The sequence below is a fragment of the Colius striatus genome, chromosome 4 (genome assembly GCF_028858725.1).
Source record: "Colius striatus isolate bColStr4 chromosome 4, bColStr4.1.hap1, whole genome shotgun sequence".
NCBI lineage: Eukaryota > Metazoa > Chordata > Aves > Coliiformes > Coliidae > Colius > Colius striatus.
Window position 1 is genome coordinate 10,512,820 of NC_084762.1, and position 27,886 is coordinate 10,540,705.

Consider the following 27,886-nt stretch of genomic DNA (forward strand, 5'->3'; position numbering starts at 1 on the left):
ACTGTAAAACTGGAATAAAATTGAAGTCTACAAAGACATAAATGGTCTTAACTTTCCTCTTCTGTCCTGCTTTTACTGCTGTATCAGTATGGTAAGGTGTGTAACGCTGTTGGCTGACGGGCTTCAGAGTTTGTGCAGTAACAGACCTGGGTATTTGCAAATCCCACTGTTAAGTGACTGTTCATACTGTGAACAGCTGAAACATCTATTCACAGTAAATATTCCATGCATTTCTTATGACAGCTCAGATAAGTCTGAAGGAGCTATGACACACTATGTGGTATTACATATATGAGTAGACTGTTTCACATTTCTAATGCTGCCATTTCATGTGTTGCCTCATTACTGAAAAAATCCTTACCTCTATCAAGAAGGCATAGAATCACAGAAGGTATATTCAAATTGCATACAACAATGTACTTGTTGAGTTAATTCACTAATGTACTTGCTATTGTCTTCTCAGTGATTTCTTTTAGTATTCTAGGATGCTATCCTGTAATTTATCCTTAGTCATTTTTTTCTTGCTCATGCTGCCATTACTGTAATATTCAGAGACAAACCTAAACAAGATGATTCAAATGTCAGTCAAAAGTATTGCCATGCCCCTTACAGTACAAGACATAGCATACATAAGCTCTCTTCATAGTTTCCCACTGCAGTTCTGTTGCTCATATTTCCTTCACAGTGTTTCTTAGGTACTCCTTTATTCTCCAGATATGAGGTGGTTTGACCTGCAGTTCCCCCACCAGCATCACTTTGAGCTTGGACTAACAGAGCAGATGAAGCTTTGTTTTCTGGACCAGAAAAGCCATCTCGGGAAGGCCTGGTCTTCCCAATTTCAGCCATATCCCTCTTCCTCCCCTTGCTCCTTCCCTCCCTCTCTCTCTCCTCCTCTCCACATACTACTCCACATCTTTTGCACGTCCCCGCATGCAAATTCAAGAATCTCACATCAAGCATCCTTACCAGATGTTATTTAACCGGACTTTAGAACCTCCAGTGGTAAAAGGTTCCAAACATTCATTGATAACTTATTCCAGGAATTCTATTTTCCTATGAAAAAACCCACGGTGTTAGAGTTTTTTTATGGGCTCGGACGTTTTTTGGAGGTTGTTTGATTTAAATTTAAATAAAGGATGGCACTATATGAAATCTGGCCATTCAAATTAATTAATATTTCCATTTGCAACAGACACAGAAAACTTTTTTTTCCCTTTAGCTAGAGTGTTTTTATTGATATTTGAAGACTGCAATCATTTGTTCCCAAATCCCTTTTTAACTTGTGCCCAAACAAGAACAATGGTTTCAATATTTCTTTTTGGAATTTTTTTTTTCCAAAGTCCTTATTATTCATTTTCCAAATCCTCCCAAACAGTCTGCACCATTTTTTGAACACCAAGAACCTCACACAGTGCTCAAGCTGAATATACAACAAGGTCAAATAAAGTAGAAAAATTATATCATGTGTCTTACAGCAACTTAATGAAAGATTTTGGTAGGGAAAATGTTCCTGTGTACAATTTCAAACAATGTCCTGTTTCAATCACTACTACATTCTAAATTTCTATTATATGTTATTCTATCTCTGTATTATGCATAGTATTGATTATAGAATCATAGAATCATAAAATAGTACTTTTACCAGGGACCTTTACCGATCATCTAGTCCAACCCCCCTGCAGAAGCAGGTCTATCTAGATCAGGTTGCATATGAACTTGTCCAGGTGGGTCCTGAAGACCTCCAAGGTATTTATTTTTCTTGTTTTAGAAAATAACTTTCAGCTGAGGTTTGTATTAATAAAGTGTAGCATCTTGGAAGCTATTTATGTGGATGTGATGAGAGGTTGCTTCTATATTCTAAGTCACATATGTAAGTCATATTGCCTTCTAACTAATGAAACATCTCTTCAGCAGATGAAGCGGACTATATACTTCTAGGATGCTGTAGACTTTTGGATGCGATGAACAGTGACAGAGGTACTCAGTTCTCTCAACAAACCATAAAAGGACTAGACACTGACTAGCAGAGACACAGAAGGGTCTATTAAAACACATATATAAGTAACACAATTTCAGAAGACAAAAACTTTCTAAAAGAGTAGAAAAATGTGATTCAGAGTAAAAAATGTCAGCTATGCTAAAAGACTGATGTTTTGAAGGATTTGGATGTTCCACAGACACATCCATTTGGGTGTGAAAGAGAACAGATTTTAGGCTTTTAAACTTCTTTTCCCTTGGCTTTGCTAATGGGTAGTTTCTAAAGCTTTTCAAAAGATGACATTCTCCTAAGAAAAACAATCAAATGTGGAAGAGGCAAGGAGCTCTCATAGATAAATTATGAAATTAAATCATTTAATTCAGTAATCATCTAGGTCATATAAAAATTTCCCAAACTGAAGAAAGTTGAGACATATAGTTCTTGAAAAGCCACAGAAAAAAAAAATCAAAAAAAAGAAACTGAACTTTATTTGCTAAAACACAGTTTACTAACAGCAGTAGTTACTCACTCATTCCTTGAAATCCAGTAAAAAGTAATCCATAAGGAAATACTATATAGAAGGGGTTTTTGTTATGTTTTTTTGTTTGTTTGTTTGTTTTTGAGCAAGGTTCATTAAAGGAAAAAGTACTGGATTTTGGCTTAATGGCTATCTCCAAGATTTTATTTATAAACAAGGTTTGGATTTCTTTAGGAAATTCTGAAGTGATAAACATTATACATCTGTTATTCAAGTAAAAAAATACACTTACTACCCAAACGAGGCATGAACTAGTGCATATTAAAGTCAATGCTAATTCCTCTTTCCATATTAACTAGGCATTTGTTATCTCATCTGTTTTACTTTTAAATACCTGCAATAACTAATGTTGAGTTGGTTGTATAGATTTCCTTCTAACCAACTAAGTGAACTTCTAGGATACTTTAAATATTACATTGGAATGAGAAGGCACAGAAATTCCTACTTCCCTCAGCAAACTGTAAAAGGATTGGAGGCTGACTAGCACAGACACAGAAAGATGTACTTGAACAGATGAACCCCAACATCAACAATGAGGTCAACCAGGCAGAAGTAACTGATGGAGCATAAAAGATAGTAACAAATATGAGGATGTCTAAAATATGAATGTGATGCTCTAGTTGTTGCGTTTAGTGGTATTTTAGCCTGTATAAATTTCTGAAGCACTCAAGATCACTTTGTCAGGGTCCAGCCTCTACATAATTTCCCACTCAGTTTCTCAATATTAAGTAACATTCAGTAGAGATCACACAATTTCTTCAGTCCACTGATAAATTTTCACTAATATACTGCAAGCAGATTATATAAAGACTCACTACTCCAACCATCATTACCTGGCAACATCCCTTTTACTATTCTAGGTCCCTGGAACAGCTAAGGAAATTTGAATGGCAGAACCTGAAGTCTACAGGAATATTGTTGAACAATTTCTCTTCTATAGCAACAGTGGACAAAAGTTCTTGCCCCAGAGTACAGGAATTTCAGCAATGGAGGGCATCTAGCTGATAAAAGGGAATCTAACCCATTAGTTGAGACCTGCCTTGACATTGGAATTGCTTAGCTTTCTTGGAGGATGCTCCAAGAACACTCCCACCACAGAGAGGAACTTCAAAGCTCATCCTGCGCAATAGCAGTTAGAAATAAAGAAAACAAATTTTTAGCTATTGCTGGCAGTTTTACATGACAGAAATAAGAACAACTACAAAATTCAACAAAATGCTAGGCACAATGGGAATGGTATTAAAAGCAGGACTTACCATGACTCGCTGCTACTCATTAAAATTAAATGTGTCCACATCCTGAGTACTGAGAGAAGTTCTGGACTTAGAGTGTAAGAACACGTGTCTTAAGGTCCAAGCAGACTGTGAGGGACAACATCAAAAGCCTTAACAAAAATTCAGAAAAAACTACACCCACCACCTTCCTTTCACCTATTTGGTGGGTGATCTTGTCATAGAAGGATAGTAAATTGGTAAAACAGGACTTTCCTCTTGAGAGTCCAAGTCAACTGTGACTGAAAACTGCATTATTCTTTAAAAGCCTTGCAATAGTAATTAGTGTAATCTTAATTCTTCCAGAAACTGACATTGGACTGACAGGTCTGTAGTTTCCTCACATCCTTTTTGTAGACTGGAATAATATTGGGTAGCTTCCAGTCATCAGTTTCAAGTCTAATTGATCTCTGACCTTGTGTGTCTTCTCCATGCATAAATGAACCTCAGCTCTGTGACGTTCCCGCAAAACTTTACCTCAGTTCCAGAGATTATACAACTTGCTTTTCCTCTTGAGCTCCATGAGGAGTTCCCTGTCCAGCCAAGTTGATCTGTCCAGCTTGCTTGACTTTTGACACATTGCCATTACCTGCTCCTATTCTTCTAAATATGGTTCTTAAAGACTGACTAGCACTTACGGACTTCTAAGCTCTGAAATACAGACTCTCAGCTTACTCTGTTAAATAGCTCCTACAAAGCTCTATCTGAATTACTGTTTTCTTATATCTTGCTTTTGAGTTCTCTGTATAATTCTAATGAGTAAAATGCAGTTCTGCAGCAAGATATGTTAAAACCGTTATGAAGGTAATGTGAACAGAAACAACCTTGAAGCTCCTCTTTTCCTCTTAGAATTCTTTATAGTCTGTGCACTAGTCTCCTTCCTTTGATTGCCCACAGCCTACTACTTTCCTTCAGTGGATTTATACCACCGCTTTGTCAAATGTCTGGCTTTGTTTTATGTAGTCTACCTGAAGAGGGGAACATTTCAGAAGAAATGTTCTATCTGAGGATATATTTTTCAAGGAATGATGCTCTAACAAGTTACAACTGTTACTCACTGGCAAACAATTCCATTAAGGATACAAAGCAAATGTAGTTCCCAAATAAAGAAAGAAGTATTTTCAGAAGAAAGGTTTTTAAAAGAATAAATAAAATTACAGTTCCATGTAAAGGTATTTATGAGGGTTTTTTTAAATACTTGTGTAAAATCAAAAGTTTCCCAATTTGCTGTATCATTACTGTGATGTCAAATAAATGGATACCTCACCACTCCTTTCTGTATCATTTTCAGTAATTTAAAACTATAGCATTTTTCATCTAAGATGTGTAGGCCCAAACATCCTAACCAATGGAAAATATCAAACTCTGTGTCCTACAAAAGCTAATAGGTGATTACCTATTAGCTAAAATGCATGATGACATCAGTACATCTTTACTGGAAGCTATGTAAATCTTGTCTTCAATTTCTCAGCTTCATTATGACTGTACCAAAAGTAAATATTTCTTTTCACTGGCTCCGAACAAATGACTGAACAAAAATGTTTGATTATTTTTTTACAGTGTTGTCTTCATTGCTATTAAAAAAGAAATAACAGAATCAATTTGACATGAATTTCTACCATCCTTTTCCCATCCAGTCTGGCAATCAAACAAAAGACACAAATTATTCCCTTAATGTTAAATTATCAACACTGAAAGAAATAATCGTGAAATTTTAAGATCAGTTGCAATGTTTTGTCGTTTCCCTGATGGCTGCACTCTTTGCTGATATAATTCTGAGGAGCTAAACAGAGCCACACAATCTCTTCAAGTGAAAAAAGTATTTAATTCCTTCTTTCAGAATTAATTTCAGGACAACAACTATAACAACACAAAAACAATTGTCAGCGCCTTTTGTACATTATTTTCTTCATCACTTACTAGTTAAATCACAGTAATTTTACTTTAAATTATTCAAGATTTCCACTGATTTCAATGGGAGAAGAATTTAAATAACTGTGTACCACTGCGTAACTTACTCGTCTTGATATTAACGCTATTTTCACAGCAGTGAGGCTGAGAGACAAATATTCTACGCCAAAGGGAAAGTTTTGCCACACAAATTATTTCTTAAAGTTAATACTATCTTTCCATCATTCCTTCTACTCTCTCTTTATGTATATACATAGGTATTGTATATACTTCTGAATATGCTTCAGGATACACATATCTATTTAAGAAAAAATGTAAACTTTAAATTTAGAGACAAACCTTAGTGAAGAGAAGAATCATCTAAAACATGCATCTATTCATTCATTCACCTAATGAGCTGGGAGGGGGCAGAGCACGTTAATACATCCATGACAACCTGAACTGATATTCGGAACCACTACAGTCTGGTGACCAGATGGCATCCATAGAAATACATAAAAAGATAGTACGTTAAAAGGAAACTATTTTGTCTAAGAATCACTAAGCACTAACTTTTTGGAGGGAGAGAGAGGTCTACAAGTCTCTTCCTCAAAAAAAAAGCAGTGACATTTTACCTTCAAATCTAATTTCACCTTAAATGGCAATTTCCAAGGAAGTCTTAAATACCAAATTATTGGTATTGTCTATGTAAGTAATTTTAATCTTTTTTCCCCACGCATTTCTACTGAACATCTGAAGATAACTACATTTTTAATACAGAAACACCACATTCTGAGCAAACTTTGCCTTTGAATGTTTATAGATGAAAGGGTCATACAAGAGAACACTGGCATTTTTCAAAGATCTGAAGATTTTCCAAACTCCAACACTGCAGTAATGTCATCTGGAACAGCAATGAGCCACAAACGTACTCATTCAGTCACCTCCTGTACTCGGATTCATCTGTATACACAAACATCTGAATCTATATAGATGTGAATCTTAATTTATAGATGTGTATACATCTGTATACACAAACATCTGAATCCTGCAAGTGCAGGACTCTGCACTCTGTCCCCTCATCCAGGTTGTTGATGAAGATCTTGAATAAGATTGGTCCCAGAACAACAACATTGGCCACAGGCCTCCAACTCGACTCAGTGCCACTGATCACCCTCTGGGCTAAATCACAGAACCACAGAATCTTAAGGGTTGGAAAGGACCTTTAGACATCATCTAGTCCAAATCCCCTGCCAGAGCAGGACCACCTAGAGTAGGTCACACAGGAACTTGTCCAGGTGGGTTTTGAATGTCTGCAGAGAAGGAGGCTAGAAGAGTCCTATGTTGCAATCACAGAATCACAGAATGGTAGGGGTTGAAAGGGACCTTTAGAGATCATCTAGTCTAAACCCCCTGCTCAAGCATTTTCACCTAGATTAGGTCACACAGGAACGTGTCCAAGCGGGTTTTAAACAAAATGATCTACTATTAACATAAAACATGAATGATAAAGATGCTAGTTGATACCAGAGTTTACTGGAACATATGTGCCATAAATAATTAACAGTAAACACTGTAAAATCAGAATAGTCAGACTTTCTTTATGACATATTAGCATGACTCCATTGGCTTTATTAGAAGTGTGTGTTTTTTTTCTATTTGTCCATGTGAAAAGAAAATCAACTCAACTATTTCTAGTGCGAGAATAACAAAACTATTTTGTACTTGATGGAAATCACAGAATTGATAATGAGAATGACGATATGCAAACACATTTTCCAATAAATCAACAATCAGTATGTTATTAAAATGTCAGATGAAATCTCTACATGACTAAGATATAATTTATGCAATCTCATGTACCATTCAACCATACTGAAACATTTCATGACCTTCTGAAACGTGAAAATGTGTTCATCACCAAAGAGAAATTATAGATGTCTTGTCCAACTAAGATCAATTCTAGAGATAAAACATTTGAATTATTAATAACAGAAAAGGAGAGAATCAATATAACTTGCTCATGAAAAAAATCTACTGGAATTGTCTACAACAATGAACAAGGTAGGTGTTTGCATTGAAATGATGGATGATTTCACAGGCCAATTGATGCCACACAACCAACACAAGAGTGGCCACTCACACAGTAGTCATAAGGAAGGCATGTCTGGAATTTGCTTATTTATTGAACATACTTCCAGTCATGAGAATAAAAATATGTCAGAAAATAAGACACTAGAACATATGTTATCATCTGTAGCCTACTATCTAGTAGGCTTAAGTGAGGAAACCCAGAAACAAAGACAACAAAATCTTTCGTTCTAGTGACTTCTTTCCTTTGTACCAGAGATCTGACAGGTGAGATTTTTATAAGGGTTCGTATTTGGTGGGGGGGGGGGGGGGGGGGTTGTTGTTTTCTTTTTTCCTATTTTTCTTTTTATTTTTTTAAGAAAAAAATCCAACTAAAGCAAAACCCATTTTTTAAAGGAAGTTACTGTTTATGTAAATACAGTCATAAGGGAATGTGTCCTCCCTAGCCTCACAGACACAACAGATTAGAAATATAATGAAATATTTTTCATTAATGATTTAATTTTATTATGCTTAGACTAGATTTCTTAAAATCACATTTTTTTACATGTAGACACCTGAAATACACACAGTTCACATCCATCGCTGAGATAATTCTCACTCTTCTTCAACATCACATTCAAAATAGCATTTTTTTCCTTGCAACTCTGAAAATGATAGCTTCCTAACTTTCTCAAAAAGTGTATAGGTTTTATTCCTACCTCCTATTTACCCAGCCCCCTTTGTTTCTCTTTAATATGGTCATCCTGTTATTGGTAATATCCAGTGTTTCATCCTTTTGAAATAGTTTTTGCATGCCTCTACACCTCCTAGCTTCTTAATTTTACAAATCCGTGCTTAGTGTTTCATCTCCTATTTGTAATGAATGCAGAAAATTCTAAATCCCATTTTCTTTCCCACAAGAAAATGTATTTCTCTTTTTCTTGGAAAGACATTGGGACTGTTTATGAGTCTGAAGTGCAGGAGTGTTCATGTGTTATGTTCCACATTGCAACAGTAAAAATAATGTGGCTGCATTACCTTAACATGTTAGAACACTAACCAATGTAGACATGGGAGACTATTAAACTAAGCAGCCATACAACTGTTTATAAGATCAGGGCTTCATCTTGGAGTTGCAGAAATTAATATCCACAAACAATAACAAAATGGAAAAAACCCTACATCTACCAGTTCAAATAGGTCTGGATTATGGAAGACATGAACTACAACTGTGTATTACTAATAATCACAGCTACCGTTGAACGAGTTTTTAGAATTATTCTATCATACTTAGTATAACTGCAAACACACAATCTCATTCGAGAGAGAAGCTCGAGATGGAGATTTCATAGCGGATATTATAATCACATTATATTGTATTGCACAGAAAGACTGAAGATATAAGCAGGAGAGTAAGCTGAAAATGGGATCCAAGATATCACAATATACCAGTAATTCAAGCATTTATTCTTCATATATAGTGTAAATTTATTTTCATAAGCTAAAATCAGAAGTTTTAAGATCCTAGTACAAAGGATCTTAAATGTCTACATGAGGTTGTTCTGTGTGCCTTCATAAATGCAGCGTTCTTTTTGGCATTGAAAAAAGAATAATTTTCCTGAATGCCTAAATGCAGCTACAGTTCAGATGCATACAGTTAACCTGTATTTTCATTTAACTGCAGACAAAAACCCCTTTGTTTTATAAGGTAGAAAGATATTCAAAATTAAAGATAGATACTGCAAAAAGAACATAAGCACCATTTAGTTGGTTTTGCTGGCATGCAATTTCAATTGCACTTCATCTTTCTAAGAATTTGAAGACAGGGGAAGTAGTGGGTAATGTAATTCAAAGGTTTATCATGTGTCAGTGAAGATCACATAATGAAGACTTGTGGATACACGTTTATAGGTATTACATGGAAATAGCTACTTTTTCCACAGACATTCAGTTTTGATCTGTTCTGTTATTACAGAAGATACCAGCAAAAAACTAGTTAAATAACAGCTTGGACTTTGGCGCTAAGAAAAATGAAACGTGCTCTAAATAGTTTGAGACAACCAAGTGATCAGGTCCAGTCAGCATGGATTTATGAAAGGAAGGTCCTCTTGATGAACCTGATCTCCATCTAAGACAAGGTAACTCAGCCAATGAGAGAAAGACTGTGAGTGTTGTCTACCTGGACTTTTGTAAAGCTTTTGATACTATTTCCCACAGCATTCTCCTGAAGAAACTGTCTGCTCATGGTTTGGATGGGCATATTGATAGAGTAGTCGTGAATGGAGTTAAATTCATTTGGCAACTGAGGCCTGTTCTGTTTAGTATCTTTATCAAGGAACAAGATGAGGAGATCAAGTGCACCCTCGGTATGTTTGCCACAACACAAAATTGGGTGGGAGTGTTGGTCTGCTTGAGGGCAAGAAGGCTCTTCAGAGGCACCTGGAAAGGCTGGAGTGATGGGCCAAGGCAAATTGTATGAGGTTTAACAAGACCAAGCGCCAGGTCCTGTGCTTAAGCCATGACAACTCCATGCAACGCCAGAGGCTTGGGGAAGAGTGGCTGGAGAGTTGCCCAGAGGAAAAGGACCTGTTAATCAACAGCTGGCTGAACATGAGCCAGCAAAGTGCTCAGGTGGCCAAGAAGGCCAACGGTATCCTGGCTTGTATCAGAAATGGCCTGGCCAGCAGAACCAAATAAGTGATTGTTCCCTTGTACTTGGCGCTGGTGAGGTCATGTCTTGATTACTGTGTCCAGTGCTGCAGTGCATCCAAAGAAGGGTAATGATGTCAGTGAAGAGTCAATAGCACAAGTCTTACAAGCAGTGGTTGATGAAACTGGGGTTGTTTAGCCTGAAGAAAGGCCGAGTGAAGACATGATTACTCTCTACAACTACCTGAAAGAAGGCTGTAGTGAGTTGATTAGATTAGATATTGGGAACAATTTCTTCACTGAAATGCTTGAGCATCTAGTTTGGACTAGATGATTTCTAAAGGTCCCTTCCAACCCTACCATTGTATGATTCTATGAAAGGGTTATCAAGCTCAGGGAATAGGAATAGGCTGTTCAGGGAAGCGGTTAAGTCACCATCACTGGAGGTATTTAAAAGATGTGTAGGTGTGGTGCTGAGGGTCATGCTTTAGTGGTGGACACGGCAGTAGCAGGTTAATGACTGAGCAATCTTAAAAATCAATGGTCTTAAAGATCTTTTCCAACCTAAACAATTTTATGATTCTATAATTCAGAGTTACCAACAGTCTAACCTACCATCATCCAATTGCAATCTCTAACACGTTAGCTCTTACTTTCTCAGCATTACATCCTTATTTTCAACAAGCAGAAAAGCAAAATAAAATTATTCCATACTACTTCAAAACCAGTTACTGAATCGTGGAACTATGTATATATATGTGAATAGATTGTCTAAATGGACAAGTAGCAAAACCAATATATTCTAAAGACAAAGAATGAGTTTGGCTGAAAATTTTCAGTAGAAAATGGTTTTCAGAGACAAATGCTGTTTCCTCATACACAATAGGATAAGTGTGTTATCTGTCATGAGACAGAGGGGGCAGGTGGTTGAGCAAGAAAAATTATTCCTCCTCACTTTTCCACTAGACAGGAATCCATTAATTTAGACTAAACTATCTAAAAATCATTGTGACTACCCATCTGAACAGTGATTCTTGCAAATCAGAGATTTAATGTTGAATCAACAGTGCCTCATTTCATTATTTCCTAATTGAAACTTTATACCTACTAAACTCACATTACTGACAATTCCATTTGATTCAGGAAAAACAATAAAAATATCATTTCTCATCATTTCTTATAACACAGTTATTCAAAGTATCTTCATCAGTAATAAGTTATTTTTAGTTAGAACGATAGAACTACATAAAAAACCCACTCAATAACTACCCTTTAAATATAGTAATGTGTAATGTTGCAAAAGAGACTGGAAAAAAAAGGATTTTTAAAAAATAGTCTTTTCTACATCATATAGACTTGCTTTTTCTCTATCTGATGACCCTTCTAATGGGAAAAAGACGCTGAAACAAAAGAAACAAACCTCATGTAAAGACAATGAAGCACGGTTAGAATCTGTGCTGTTGTCTTAATTTCTGATTTAGTACTGAAAGGTTAGGCTTCAGAAGCTTAATACACATTTAACTGAAGAGTAAAAGAAAATCTCTTTAAAACGAATAGAGTTTAATCAGAGTCTCTAAAACTGACTTGTATTTTCTCTAAGCCACTGAAATAGCCCATCACTGTGCAATGAAAAAGTAGCAATGTCATCATATTATATTTTGCGTTGCACTACGGCTACTATCATCCACTAAGCCACTCTTCCAGAAATGTAACACAATTCTACACCTATTGCTGTACCTGTAAAATGAAATCTGTAAGAAATTGATTTGGAGTGGGAGATCAGAAGCGTTTCCTATGAAATGAGATGATATTCCAATGTCACACAGGAACCATGATGATTGCCACTAGATAAGGAGACTCTTTTTGCTATGAATATTAGGACTAGTGATCTTCAGAGAGCCTTCCCTGCCATTTGAGGTATAGGTGTTTTGGTGTCTGCACTGTAAGACACCGTCCAGCACAAGCAAATGCTAACACAGAATCACAGGCTGATTTAGGCTGTAAATGACTTTTAAAATCACCAAAAATATCTGTTGCTTTCCACTTCCACTAGTCAAAACAAGAAATGCCAACAGTCTTCTTCTATTCCTCTGTTCACTCCATACCAGGCACGGTCTGTGAGCCGAGTACATTGGCAGCACAACCAATATCATGGGCTGGCTTTTAAAAGTACCACAAAAGCTGCAAGTACCAACAAAAACCCATCAGGCTGGGTATTCTTCCGAGTCCTAACTCCTGTCATAAAAACATATTTTGCTCTGTGTGTTTGAGCCAATGAGTACCTCAATTTATATATTTTATAGGGAAGAGTTATTCTCCATACTATAAATGGTGCATAATTCTTAAGTATAAATAAAAATAAACAGTAATGCAGTGAAAAAATCAGGTAGATTACAAAATCCTAACACCTAACATAAAAGTATTGCTCCCTTTTTGCCTGTTATTTCTTATTCTCTTGCTGTGTGGTACAGTCCTAGTAAAAAATAAATTTTCAGTAATAATTTAGGATCTTTTAAGTAAAATAGCTGACTTGATAGAAAATGTAAAGGACATTTGGTTTTGATTTGTTTCTCTGCATCTGCCTAGGAATACGTGTCAGCAGCTACATGAATCATTTCTAATTTCAAGGCCTTGCAATTCACCCTGAGGACTCCTGTCAAAAGAAAGGATCTTCAGAGTCAAAAGAAGAAAACACTAAAAACACAGCAACATTGTGGCTGTCACCTGGCAACAGCTGTTAGTTGTATTATTAATCCAAAATGAATTAAGAAGAAAAAAAATATTAGATATTGATAAGTAGCTTAATTCTGTGCTTGGTCAATGGAGTAGGTACCCCACAACTAATGTTCAGGGAGGTTAGAGTATTCCTAAAGTCTTGCCAGGGAGTCTTTAATCAAAGAAGGATGAAATTGATGCAAAGTCAGATTAAACCACATCTTTTCCTAATTTAAAGCAGTTTTTCTTTTCTTCCAAAGTACAAAGTAAGCCAGTTATTTACCATAAAGACATCCACTTTGAAAATAGAGGCTTCCTCCCTACAACACAGAAGGGTGCTGTATTTAAGTAAACATAAAGGATCAGAAAAATAAACATAACTGCATCTTCTTTCAGTGATCCATTTACTTTTACAGAACATTATGGCTCAGATGATGAATTAATTTTTACTACAGTATTGACTGTTTATCAGTCAATCAGAACTGATTGCAAGTGGATTACTGCCAAGAACTGGGAAACACATTCAAGTGAAAAGATCTGCATGGTGTTACCAGTCCTTGCCATTTCATGTTAACAACAAAAACCTAGGGAAAATGTCATCATAAAGTGAGATTTCTCAAAAAGAAACCGTTTTAGCTGTTAAGTCCCTCATTTTATTTTCATCTCCCATTCAAGTAAAGCAAAACCTAACTCGCATGGTGGTTACATATATAGGGAATAGTTGCATTTTCTGCCTGAACACTTTTAGATGCAATCTATTGATCTAAGACGTATTTCTTGAAAGAACAATTTGGGAGAGAGCAAAAGCTCATTTAATCTCCCCTCTTCCCTTAGGACTACTCCCATGATGGCTATATCTGCTTCCTGGACTGCAAGTGCTTTCCTACATTCCAGAAAGGCTTCTACTTTTACACCCTCCCTAATGTTAGAGATGGAATGAAATATTTCCTTGCAATCATTGTAAGCATTCTCTCAAAATACTATGTAACAGAGATACTGAGAGTTCTATGGACCTGATAAGGAAAAAGGAAGAGGAATCACATCTTTAGAACATTTTCATATTGCAATTATGACCAGAAATATTATTTAAAGATTCATGCTTTAATCCTGAAAAATGTATCAAGAGAAAAACAAGGCAAAACTATGTGAAAATGAAAAAAAAAGACTTGCATGAGGACTTAAAGACTGCAGACTAGGCTGTACTCCTCTGCAATGGGTAGCTTCTCCTCTTCTTAATGTGACAATTTTCAATGGTAGTGGCTTTATCTAATGTTGAGAATATTGCACAAGGTAGGTTCTGGCTGGGAACTGGAAAACTTTTTTTTCTATTTTTGCCTGAGGGATAGGTTTCTCTCACAGGTTTAAAAACCTGAAGAAAAACATCCATCTTACAGACTTTTGTTGACAACAGCACTTGAAACAGTGTCAGGGCACTGCGGGGGCTGACAGCTCCCTGAGGCCAGGAGCTGGGGCTCCCTGGGTTGGTGATGGCAGGACCTGGCAATCAGGGTCTATCACAGCCCCAGTCAGGAGCAGGGCAGCTGGGGGCACCAGGGCAGCCCCAGTCCAAGCATCAGGGGCCTGTGGGGACAGGGGCCTGGTTTGGCAAGGCCCATGGATGGGAAGGGCAGGACTGTGGAGAGCTGGAGACCAGCCCTGCTGCAGCATTGCTGGGGCAGCAGCTGGCAGAACTGGGGGGGCTGCCATGGAGTCCTGAGATATGGGCAGAGTGAGGTGTATCCAGGGATCTGACATGGGATTTTGGGCCCTAGACAAGGTGGGGGGTTCTGTTAGTGCACTCCAGACACTGATAGGCAGTGGCAAGTTGATAGAGAAATGTGGAAAGACTGAATAGAGTCTTTCCTTTGATAATATATCTGTGTGCTTTTGTCATGTAAACATTCCAGTTCTAGATGATCAGACCAGGTTGATACAGTTTGAGATGATCAGGAGACTGGAACATCTTTCAAATGAGGAAAGTTTGTGAGACTCTGGGCTGTTTATCCTAGAAAAGAGAAGACTACATCAACACTTACAAGTACCTAAAGAGTAGCCGTCAGGCAGATGGGGTGACATTTATCTTTTGTAGTGTTCAGCGACAGGACTAGGGGTAATGGACATAAACTGGAACACAAAAAGTTCCATTTAAACACAAGGAAAAACTTCTTTCCTATGAGGGAGCCCAAGCACTGGCACAGGCTGCCCAGAGAGGTTGGGAAGACTCCCTCTCTGGAGGTCTCCACATTCCCCTGGACACGTTCCTGTGTGACTTGATCGAGGTGAACCTGCTTTAGCAGGGGGGTTGGACTAGATGATCTGTAGAGGTCCCTTCCAACCCCTACCATTCTATGATATGGTGGTAGACAAAAGATGAGTAATATGATTCTCAAAAAAAAAACCCCAACCCCTACTATTATTCATCAATGAAGTCACAGAATGCACGTGGAAGTAAAGGCAAGTAAAAAGAAACTAGTACTAAGCAATATCCTCAGATCTTAAAGACCAGACAAAGTACTGCTGCTGCTCTTGGGCTTGACAAAGTCAGCAAGGGAATGAAAATGGACTCTGGGACAAGTTTAGAAAAGATGGTCATCACCTAAGGGAAACTGTGAAACCCTATTGTCAGTCTTTGTGTCTGTCATTCACACAGTGTGAAGGCTGAAGTCAAACATCAAAGGGATGACATATGCTGGTAACGGTAATTTTCCTGAACAAATCCCTGGTTTGTTGGTGGTTTCTAGAGGTTATTTCTTTTCCCTTTCAGATACAGATGAATTACAGAGGTTCTCCAAATGTCACTTTTGTTGTTGTCTACTCTAAAAGCGATGTAAATTTTCGATGTAAATACCTTGTGTTTGTTTGGATTTTAAGTAGATGGTCAACAGATGCAGAGCTGATGTTAATTTTATATGGTTTATTATAAGACCAGATGTTATCAGCTACATTTGTTCAGGTTGTAACTGAAACTGTAGGCATTGTTCTAAGAAGATGAATACTGATGGGAAATCAAATGCATGTATCTTTACCAGTGAAACACAGATGATGCATTAATTCTGAGGGCAGCTATGTTTTTAAATTACAGGATTTGCGTGCATTATAAAAATAAAATCTCTGTTTATATGCAAGTAACAAGGGAAAAAGTCTCCTGAATCAATTCTATATGCCTCATTCCCTTTTCACAAGTCTACCACTGCTGGTCTTCTCTCCACCTCCAGTGTGAATTAAACATCATTTCTCAAAGCACAAAAGGTAAAAATGTGAATGTACTTGTAATTAACACAATATATTTGTAACAACCTCATGAACCAGAAACACAAGAAGTTAATCCATTTAATAAATATACAATCAGCGTGTCTCCAACCATAAGCAAGCATCTTACCAAACTGACAGATAACATAGCTCCTGGAATAGTACCTCAATATTGTTCCCTTTCATTGCCATTGCCAGTGCAAAGTTTCATTGTCACCCTTTATCTGCAGTCCTGAAAGTATTATCCTCAACACTATCAATACCCACCACAGCTCGTGAAAGGGAAAATTGAATTGGAAAAGCAAAATGTGGATCAAGAAGCAGCGCTGTGTATGAATTAGGGCACCTCTACAAAGTTCAACTCAATGTTTTGCTCTGTATCTTCAATTCCCCAGCCAAAACATTCAAAGGAAAAAAGAAAAAAAAAGAATAAAAAAAAGAAGATTCAACATCCTAGTAATTCTATCTTGTGGAACTAGAGATGCTAATAATAACCTATTGTCTGGAAAAAAGGACACCTGTTACCACAATTAAAGGCAATAAAGTCACTGCTTAATTCCACAACAATGAAGACTGATCTGATGAAGTATTGCTAGCATGTGGATTGCTCCTTCAAGGCATAGTCCTTAAAGAGTCTAGTGCATAAATCTTCTGAGTCAGTGTCCTGGCTCTCATCCCAGATGAGCTAAAAATTACAGTAACATATTTGTGGCTTTAGGGTGAAATCTTATTCATCATCTTTCCCTGAGGTTAAACACATTTTATCAGACATGCAGTTTCCACCTTTTATCTCCACATTAGGCTTCCTTGTTTAAAAACAGAGAATTTACAATTAATGGTTTGTATACCCTTTGTGAAAAGTTCAGACACAGAAACACCTGTTCACAGGAATAATGCTACTCTGGAAAAAAATGACATTTTACATACATTTGCAGTGGAATGCTTTTCTTACACCAAGACTTTTGCATTTTTAATACATATAGCACAGTATTCTAAACCTGCAAAAGACAACAAGCTCTTTACTATCCATCTGAAAAGATCCAAATGTCTAGAGTTATTGAAAATCTAGCTTAATAAACCTTTTCCAGTTCTCACAGAAGGTAGAATCTGGCAATGGTGAGCAGACAGCAATTTTACACCTAAGAGAAAGACTGTAAAGGATGTGACAACAGAATCCAGAGTACGTGATCATGTATGTCTCATTGCTTTCACATCAGGACTTCAAATTTGGTTGAACAAATAGACACTGTACTTCACCAGTGTACTGGTCTTGGCTGGGATAGGATTAATTTTCTTCATAGCAGCTCATATAAGGCTGTGCTTTGGATTTGTGATGAAAAGAGTATTGATGTTTTTAGTCTCACTGAGCAGCGCTTACACAGAGTTGAGGCCTTTTCTGCTTCTCACATCACCTCACCACTGAGTGGGCTGGAGGGGCACAAGAAGCTAGGAGAGGACACAGCTGGGACAGCTGACCTCAACTGACCCAAGGGATATTCCATGCCATATGGTGTAATGCTCGGTATATAAAGCTGGAGGAGGGAGGAAGAAGGGGGAGTGTTTGGAGTGATGGCATTTGTCTTCCTGAGTCATCATTATGCATGATGGAGCCTTGCTTTCCTGGAGATGGCTGAACACCTGCCTGCCCATGGAAAGTGGAGAATTAATTCCTTGTTTTGCTCTGCTTGTGCAGACAGCTTTTCCTTCCTCTATTAAACTGTCGTTAGCTCAACCCATGGGTTTTCTCACTTTTATGCCTCCAATTCTCTCCCCCATTCTATTGTGGGGGGAGGGAGTGAATGGCTGCGTGAGGCTTAGCTGCCTACTGGGGTTAACCCACAATAATCAGGCAGTATGTTGTAAGTATAAAAATACATCTGTCTACTTACAGGCAAAAGGTTAAAAAAAAAAGGAGGAAGAAAAAAAAGGGTGTCTACCAACAAAAGGAATGCAGTTACCATAGTGCAATAGTCCTGGTTAGGAAGCCGAGATGATAACATGATCTGGGAACTTGCCAGTTGCCAATTAGTGGTTACAGAAACGTGTGCCAAAGTTGGGGTTTTTTTATGGGGGGTTTTTTTGAGGATAACTTGGATAACACAGATGGTCCACAGTAGTTGTTCAAAACAACAGATGATGAAAGACTAACACAGAAACAAAGAAGAGCAGAACAATCAAGGAATAGTTTCTTCCCTGTTTCTGAGCTCAATCTGCAATATCCAAGGTCCATCTCACAGGACAGGAAAAACAAGGTCAGAACATCAGGGAAACTTTTTACCCTTGATTTTCTGTCTCCTATGCATGTCCTTTTTAGCTGTATGATTGATGCTGGAAGAGATGGATGTGGTAGGTAACCAGTAAAGAAAATACAGTGACAGAACACTAGTCCTGATGAGCGATGAATCCACCTTGTGCTCCTCAAAGCCCTGCTCCAGCAGACGGACCACAAAATCTCCTGAGAGTGGATGGCAAAAATTGCATCAGGATACACAGCCAAGAGGACTTGCCTGTGTATACTGATGCAACTTTTGCCATCCCAGCAAACATCAGTCACTATACTAAACACCGAACCAGGTTGTAGAGACCTCTGCTTTAAAGCTGTGCTGCTGCTTGAGTATTATACTTGGTACACATCTTGAGCATCTCGTTTGGCACCTCCTCTTTGTATGCTTTTGGTTAGTAAGGATCCTTCTGTGCAGTTTCTATACTAGTGAAAAACAAGGCTTAAACAACGAGGTTTCAGTTGTACCACTGCCCTCATAAAATCTTCAACTGTACCAAAACAGAGTACTTAGAAAACAAAAAGAAACAGTGTATTGTTCAGCTGCTCAGATCTCTATGCCCATCTGTCTGATGGCCCGAGTTATCCTTTGAAGAACTCAAGGGAATATTGTAATAGTATATCAATATTTTCAACACACAAAAAACCTGTGAGAATTGAGTCCATTGTTCAGAGCTTATCTTAAAAGTGTGAAAACTGTAGGTGTAGAAAATCCAATATTTACTTAAAATTGAAAGCAAAGGACATTACAATATTTACATTACTCTTAGCTGACAGCTGGTAGATGACACTCTCAAATAAGTGTACATGACAATATTTTTAGACAGAGCACAAATTTCTGTTCCTTCAGGAATGGAGGAGTGCATGGTACTGGTACCTGGTAGAATGAGAAGAATGAGGTAAGACTCTATCAAAATTTGAGTGTAAATTTCTAGTGATTCTCTTGACAACAAACTAGATTTGGCAATGATATATGCTAGAGATGTAATCTCCGCTACAACATTTCAGAAATTCCTTAAGGGACAATAAACATATGAAAAGTTGAATATGGAATACAGCTCTTACAATTTACAGATAAAATTACAGTACCCATGCATGAAATAATTTAATCCCTACACACTGTTAGAAAGATATATCACTAATATAAACAACTCAGCTTTTGGATCGATTCTTCTCTGAGACCTCATCTAGATACTGAATCACCAATCACACATAATTAAGTGAAGTTTTTACTAATAGCTTTAAGTAAGTGGTCTGCAACACAAGCATAAGTGAGATGTTGAAGGTTCACCATAGATATCTCCTTACCCAACTTGAACAAAATGTGTCATCAGCAAAATGTCATGATAACTCTTTTGACTGTAAGGGTGAGGGAACCCTGGCACAGGCTGCCCAGAGAGGCTGTTGGAGGCTTTCAAAACCTGTTTGGATGTGTTCCTGTGTGATCTGATCTACGTGGATCTGCTTTAGCAGAAGAGTTGGACTAGATGATCTCTAGAGGTCTCTTCCAAACCCCACCATTCTGTGATGCTATGATAATGCTGCAATACTGCTTTTGTAAGATTTAATTATTGAACAGTAACAGTTTAAGAGCCTATGTGTAAAAAACATTATAGAGGAGACTGAGTTTACTTTGAGACCACTACAGTAACCTGTAAATCTGCTATGGTGTATTACTTACAGAGTCAGGGGCACGTCATAAAGTTTTCCTTTAGAACAGACGCATTCAATTTCTGTAAGATACTTCTATAGCTCCATAAGGTCATTAAAATTATAATGGAGCCTGTCAGTATAAAACAAAGAGACAGGTAAACACAAGACTATCCAGTTTCAGTTAGCACTCCAACATGAACCCCTCTGGCAGTGGATCACTAACCCAAGCAAATATGTTTACTTTAAACAGATATCACTAAGAAATCATTACTAAAAAGTAAGATTTCTTAATATTAAAAAAATGATGCCTATTCAAGCAAGTGGCAGAACTTGATTTCTGAAATTGTTTTAGTAACTAGCATGATTTCCTATGTACAGTAGTGATAGAGAGTCATCAGATACCTTATCATTACCCCACTTAGCGCAGTAGATTCTTATCTGAGATACCACAACAGACAGACTGTTCTACTAAAACATACAAAGGGTAGTCTCCCTTTCTGTACTGGAAAGTTTATGCAATTCCACTTTATGCCAATTTATTTTTTCTAAAATAAGGAAATGAGGTAGATCTTAATCTATTAAATTCATAATTGTTACCTCACTGTTAAAATAATTCCATTTTAATAGATTTCATTAACTAACGATGGTGCCTTTTTTAAGCTTTAGTATTTGCTTAGCAGTATCAAATCTGTGAATAAACAATTAAAGAACACTTTGCTTTTTCTTGTTTTGCAGTGGAATACACATGCAACTTTAAAATGACACTCTACATAATAGAATGCCACAAAATCTGCGATCCTCACATGAACTACGGACAATAAAGTCTAGAAAACAATAACAGTGACAGATGAGGACAAAAGTCTTGAACTTCAGGGGCTGCTCGTTTGGTGTTTATGAGGAGCATCTCTATATCTGGAAGCATCTATTCAGCCATTGACTATGTTTATTATTTGTATTGTTCTCTCAGTCAGGAAACAAACTAGCTAATTAGTGAACAGGTCATTTCTTATAGGGATGCTTGAAGCCATTGTTCATATTATTGTGAAGACAGAAAGCAGAAGGAGGTTGGCACATTTTTCACACTTCATAATTAGTCTGTATGAATTTTCAATGATGTTCTTTCATAAACATTTATTTACTATTTAATATCTTCAAGTAAAAAATACCCAAACAAGCTGATCACAGAATCTTAAGGGTTGGAAGGGACCTTGAAAGATCATCTAGTCCAACCTCCTGATACATGATTAAGATCTTTGTAATATTACTGCTGTAACAATAGATAATTATAAATACAAATATCTTTTTTTTTTACAGTCATTCAATTTTAAATGTATGTCCCATCCAACCATAACCTATATTATCATTCAAAACCTCAATGAGTGAAGATTTTATCTCTCATCACAGTTAGAACCAGAATTGCTGATTTGAAAGAACTAACACCCTACAAATTCACTCTGTATGTTCTGTTCAGAAAGACTGATGCATCTGGGAAGAACTGTGTGTAGTTAACATCCTCCAGAAGTGGGTTTTCTATGTAAGCAGTAGAACTAGACTACGGATTTCACTAATTCCTGAAGCATGTGGCAACTAAAAGTGGGCTGCTATGGCTTCTAGAAAATACAGCCTAATTTGAGGAACAAAATGAGCTTTTGGGGTTGGATTACTAGTCAGATGTTGATCATTGCTGTTTGATGAGCCACATTTGACATAAGGAAAGAACAAGCAGGGATAGATGTTACTTCAAGTTCGTAGATCAAAAGACCTCATGATTTCAGAAAGGTGTCATATTAAATCTGTAACTCAAACTCCCAGGGAAAGGTTTTTGTGTATTACTGAGCACTATGTGGACACATATAACACATTAAAATACTAAGTATATTAATAAATTATTTGCTCTACTCTTCAATATTAACTTTTAAGGGTGACTCATGTTTTCTGGGGTTCCCTGAAAACTTTTATTTAAAAATATCACATAATCCTATACACATAATCTTTACAGATAAATTTAGGATCTAGTCACTGACTCTTTCATCAGCGTTATTAATACATATTTATCTATAAAACTTCAGCAGAATATTTTGCTGCAGTTGGGGAGAAAAGCAAACAGGAACCAGCACAGGCTGTCATAGTTAATTAATAATTACATAGCTAATCACCATCCCAAAGCTAATTACTAAAAGTAATTCATAAACACCAATATAAAACACTTTTTAGAAAGCCATTCAAGTTCAAGGCACTTTGAAAATCTTACACTTTTTAGTAGTTCTGACATTCCCAACAATACAGTTGCAGCAAATTTCTACACATAGAGTTTACAATTTTTCCCTCCCAGAAAAAAACCCCAAACAAATAAAACCAAAACACAGACCCTAGTGCTAATCAACTGAAAAGCTGAAGACTGTTAGAGGTTGCCAAATCTGGTAGCTTAATGGCAATGACACTGCTGCAGGTCCCTTTTTAAAATCCATGATTTAAAAGCAGTAGTGATGTAGAAGGTGTACTCCTAAGAGGTATACACAGAGATGGGACACATACATGCAACAGGTGACACATAGATACTCCAACACTTAACACTCTAACACAAATGGCATAAACAGCCTCATCCTTCTCCAGATGGACCATTTATACACAACATGGATCCCTCCTCTAACTTTCCTTGCATGCTTGGTCAACTCAGGAGCTGGCACTTGGATCTCTGGTCATCACACTTGATGGTACCTGGACAGAGAAGTCTGAGGCTGCAGCTCCCCTCCAACTGCAGGCACAGATTCCTCTGGACAAACACATTCTCACTCACCCACTACACTACACTCACCCCATCACACTGTGGATCCCTTAATAATGGGCCTTACACACTGAGCATATCCAGCAACTGGCCCTGGACCCACAGCGCCCAGCGATACTCCCATATACACAATATGAGCTCCCAACAGCTGGCTTTGGTACCCAGGCTCTCCAGAAGCTGGCACCTAACTTCCTGGTCTCCTCTTGCCTCCTTCACACAGACACATAAATGCAAACAAGCCTCTAAGTCAAACCACAGACCATACAGTCGCTCCAGACTAGTCTGGACCTCTTGGCCCCTCCAGCAGCTGAGTTGTGAGCCCTCTGGCCTCTTCTGTATCTGGCCCAGACCTTTGAGCAGGTGGATACCCATTACCCAAGCCACTCAGCTGGCTCTCTGGCTCCTCCAGGCTGAGATTTGGCCAAGATCCCACATTGACATAAGCACCCGTGCAATACGCACACACTCTGCACTCTCCAGTTTGCTGGCACCACAGACACACGGGGCCCTCTGACCTATAGTCCAGCTCCAGTTGCTAGCACTTTAGACCTCCACGTACACATGCATACAGACAGAGCACCTTACTACCCAGGAAAACCGTTAGAAATGGAGCTTAATGCGATATAGGATAGACTGCTGAACAGGCACAGGGCATGACCAGGCAATGGTGTCAAGCAGAGCCTGTTTACATGCAACTGGCCCCTTTTATCCCCTTATCCCTCTATTTCACCTGTTCAGCACTGCACCTCTGCCCTCCTTTGGGTGTGTGGAAATCAGCTTTTTATCAGATAAGCTAATAAAGATGTTTTGCCGAGAACACTGTGGGGTTTTTTTTGCCTCCAAGTTTGCAATTTAGTGCTGGCCCACTATTACATTTTAGATGTAAGAGTTCTAAAACCCTGTCTAAACTAAACTAAGATCCTCAAAAATCCATAACTTTAAAGTCTCCAGATGGCAAGTTGTTCACAACCAAGTTTAGGCAAGCACTAAACTAGAAGCAGAAAACTTCTTAAGAGGAGTATTCACACTGGAGGTATGAACAGCTTGATGTCTGCATCTGATAGCTCCAAGAAACTTTACTGAGAGCCATAAAAGATCCTTAGACTTCACAAATACTACATTCAGTCAAGAACGCTGAGATCTTTCTATTTTCCCCTGTTTTGGCCCTTCTTTCTTGCAAAGGAAGTTTGCACATGTCAGTGTAAATTTAGAAAACTTATAGATAAAACATAATTAAGATGGAATTGAACAATTGAAGCCTTAGGAAAAATAGGTCACAGAAATGCTTTCAAACTCAGAAGTGATGTTTTTAGAAAATGAGTTCTAAAACCCAGAAATTCAAAGTGAAATTTCATAGTGAAATACTCTATTCTTCAAGACTTTCCCATCATTTCCAATATTCTACTTCTTCCCATCATATCAAGTTAAATTATCTGTTACTCTGCAATTGTAAAGTGACAACTTATCAAATCAAAAAGCCTTCTCCAGATTTTTCACTGTTTCACTGTCTACTTATTTCATAAGTTATTTATTGTTTTGCAATTTTAATAGACTAAGATATCAGAATACTTTCCATATTCTATACACAGATTAAAAACAGTTTAGGTTCATAAAGTGTTATCAAATCCCTGTCAAAGCCTAAGGCTTGGGGAGTAAAACCATACTCCCATCTGCTTTCTTTATGACATACAAACAGTATTATTTTCTTTTGTGATACAGACCTGATACTGACAACATCCATTATGACTCTTCACTGACTGAAGCTCCAGACTACAAATTCTACACCATTACAAACACAAAAAGTACAAGCCATTGCCTCAGAATGCAAAAACAGAAATAAAAGTGCAGACCAGGGTTGTATTTCTAAGTAGAACAAGGGTAGAGAGAGTTTGAGTAGTGTACTACTGATTTTCCATACCTCTTAGTTGTTAACATGTACCCCAGAGTGGTTTTAGTTTCTGCCAGACTGTACTCACACATGGCTGGGTGAGGTCTGTGCCAGCAACCATTCCTGAAACAGACTATGTATGAACAAGCCTGCAGCAGGTTTGCCTCCCAGCACCTCATATAGTCCCTCAACATGACTGCACTCTTAGGCCTAACCTGAGCTCACAAATTCATAGAACACTTTAGATTGAGAGAGACCTCTGAGGGTTGTTGAGTCCAGTCTCCTACTCAAAGCAGGCTTTAACCTCAAAGCTGTCTGAGATAGCACAAATCTGCTTCTCTTGTAATGAAGCATCTGTAGACCTCCAAGTTCCAGAGGTTAATGTTCACAAGCAAAGACACTCAAATGTAAGAACATTACCATGAAAACTATTTACACTACTTGTTTCAGCCCATTTTAAAAATCATTATCCTTCCCTACAAATAGATCATCACATTAATATTTATGATTATGCTCTTCAGCAGATCCAAACCTGGTAACAACCACAATCCCCAAAAGACAGTTTTTCTCACTTTGAAGAAACCAATTTGGATTCACTATACCTAACTTCCACTTTTCTTAAAAAAGAAGGAGACAGCGATGCACAGAGTTTATGCAGAAATATTTCAGCACACTCCACTTCTTGGATCACAGAATAAATTTTCAGTGAAATAGCAATACTATAGTTTTATAAATGCAAGAATTATAATTAATTTATGATGGTATATGTGTTGAAACACATATTCAGTAATCCTCCCAAGTCTAGCCTTCGGGCAAAACAAAGCATTTAAAATCATAATGTATTAGGCACACTGGAGTCCTAAACAGAGGCATGAAAAGATGACAAAGTGCCATTCCAGCTTGGCTGAATGGCTCACATCATGGCAATATGCAGAAATAATCAGCAAAAAACAGCAAATCCTAAATTTCATAGTGTTAAAGCAAGAGGAGGATGTAACAGGAATTTTAAAAGAATTAAAAAATCCCACCCACTTGCATTTTGTACACTGGATTTCATCTACCAGACTTAACTGTAACATATTAGCCAAAGCACATTGACAAAAACATAAAATACCCACCTGTTTTAGGATCAACAGAGAAATATGGCTGTCCCTGAAGAATACTGTACACTACTCTGGCACTGTTTCCATATGTAGGGTCATCTGCATCTGTGGCTGTCACTTGTAGAACAGACGTACCTGTACACACAGGAAAGAAAAGGTTAATTGATAATAAATACAATTTTTCTGACAAATATAAGTATTTTAGACACATTTTTGAAACCTCTACAGTCCTCACATTCTACAATTGAGAGATTCATAACGTTTTCTCTCTATGTTATTATCCTATCATATTTTTAAGAAAAACTATTTATACTCACTCGAAAAACACTCTTTTCTCTCTCTGTATGTATACATACTTTAATTACATATATATAAACACCACGAGTAACTACATAGCATGCATATTTATGCATGTTCACACATACAGACCCAAAACTTGGATCTGCTTTGACTTCTGAATAACTCATATTTAGGGACTTCAGGTTGATCTCCATCCACAGCATAGATTAAAGTTGAAGGGCATATTTAAAATAAACGGGACAAATGCCCCTAAATCAATTAAAGATACTAACAGAAATAAAAAATCTAGCTATTGTGAGGCATCAAAGGTCTGAAAAAGGAAATAAATGTTAGAAATTTGTTGAAATTCCAATGATAAATCCAAACTAGAAAGATAAGGAGTTCACAAAAGAAATATCTGTATGCTATTCACAAATAGCATTTGAAAAATCAAATCACAGCTTCTAGCATGTCACTATGTGGAACAGCTTATGAGTAATACTTGGTAGAAAGTAAAATGCAGAAGAGTACTGAACTGAGAGAGTAGAGACAAGTGATTTTACATTTTACTGTATGTTACAGGACATTTAATGATGAATATTTGTTGCTATTGCTGCCCAACACTTCACATAAGGAAACACTAAATAATAAATAAAGGTTCAGTCTTCATCCCACTTTTTTACCTTTCTACAGACATTGTTTTCTACAGACTCCTTTGGCCCAGAATAATAACAGACCAGGCTGCTCTCATGTAATTCTGCATCTGAAAGTGGCTTCCCAGTTAGATTAACTACCGAGGCTTCACCTCCACTCTGGGGCGTTCAATTTCACATCTTAGTTGTGAGAAGTACACTTTTGAATTTAATTCCTTGATTTGCCCCATTTGTAGTACTTTGATTTGCCTCGTGGAAAAGTTTCAGAGCATGTTAACTGGATTCCTTCAGATGAAACTAAACCAGATAGATGTGCTTTAGCAGCATGTCTGATTTATTCTGACTGCTAATGTGCACTTAGTCTCAGAAGCAAGTCAAGAGCTAGTCTGAAATAAGACGTCTCCAAAACATATAGTGTGGACATTGGACCATATTCCAATTGCTTAACCTCACGGACCAGTTTTCATTGCACAGAACTGTTTATCAATGTACAGTGGGAATAAAAATATCTGAAATCATGCAGTCTCACTTTGAGTACAGCAAAGCAAGCATGTAAATGTTTGCAGATTTGGATTCCTCACTGTTTGAGAAACCAGTCATTCATTCATGTCACACTAACTTGGACACCAGAAGTTGCTTTTTGTATGTCTACTGGAGATTTAGCAAAGCTACAGTAAACGTGTCTGCATACTTATGTATACTGCCCTCTGGTCTCTGAAAAATACATTAACCCTCATAGATAAATATATTCACATGGCAGATACAGGGATACCTTGATGATTTGAAAGTCAAATATTTTAACAAAATCAAGCTGGAACTAGTTGTCTGTCCACAGTTATTCAGTTGTTAATGGCAAAACTGACTAAATTGCTGTATTTAGG

The 27,886-nt window shown here is 37.4% G+C and overlaps 1 protein-coding gene across 3 annotated transcripts in view; it reads right to left on the bottom strand.

The window, feature by feature from the left end:
• Positions 1–27,886, bottom strand: part of CDH18 (cadherin 18) — a 151,103-nt gene that overhangs the window by 83,240 nt on the left and 39,977 nt on the right. For all 3 annotated transcript variants that reach the window (XM_061994609.1, XM_061994608.1, XM_061994611.1), the window contains exon 3: positions 26,089–26,208. In XM_061994609.1, coding sequence (XP_061850593.1) covers positions 26,089–26,208 — 120 coding nt within the window. The remainder of the gene's footprint in view (positions 1–26,088; positions 26,209–27,886) is intronic.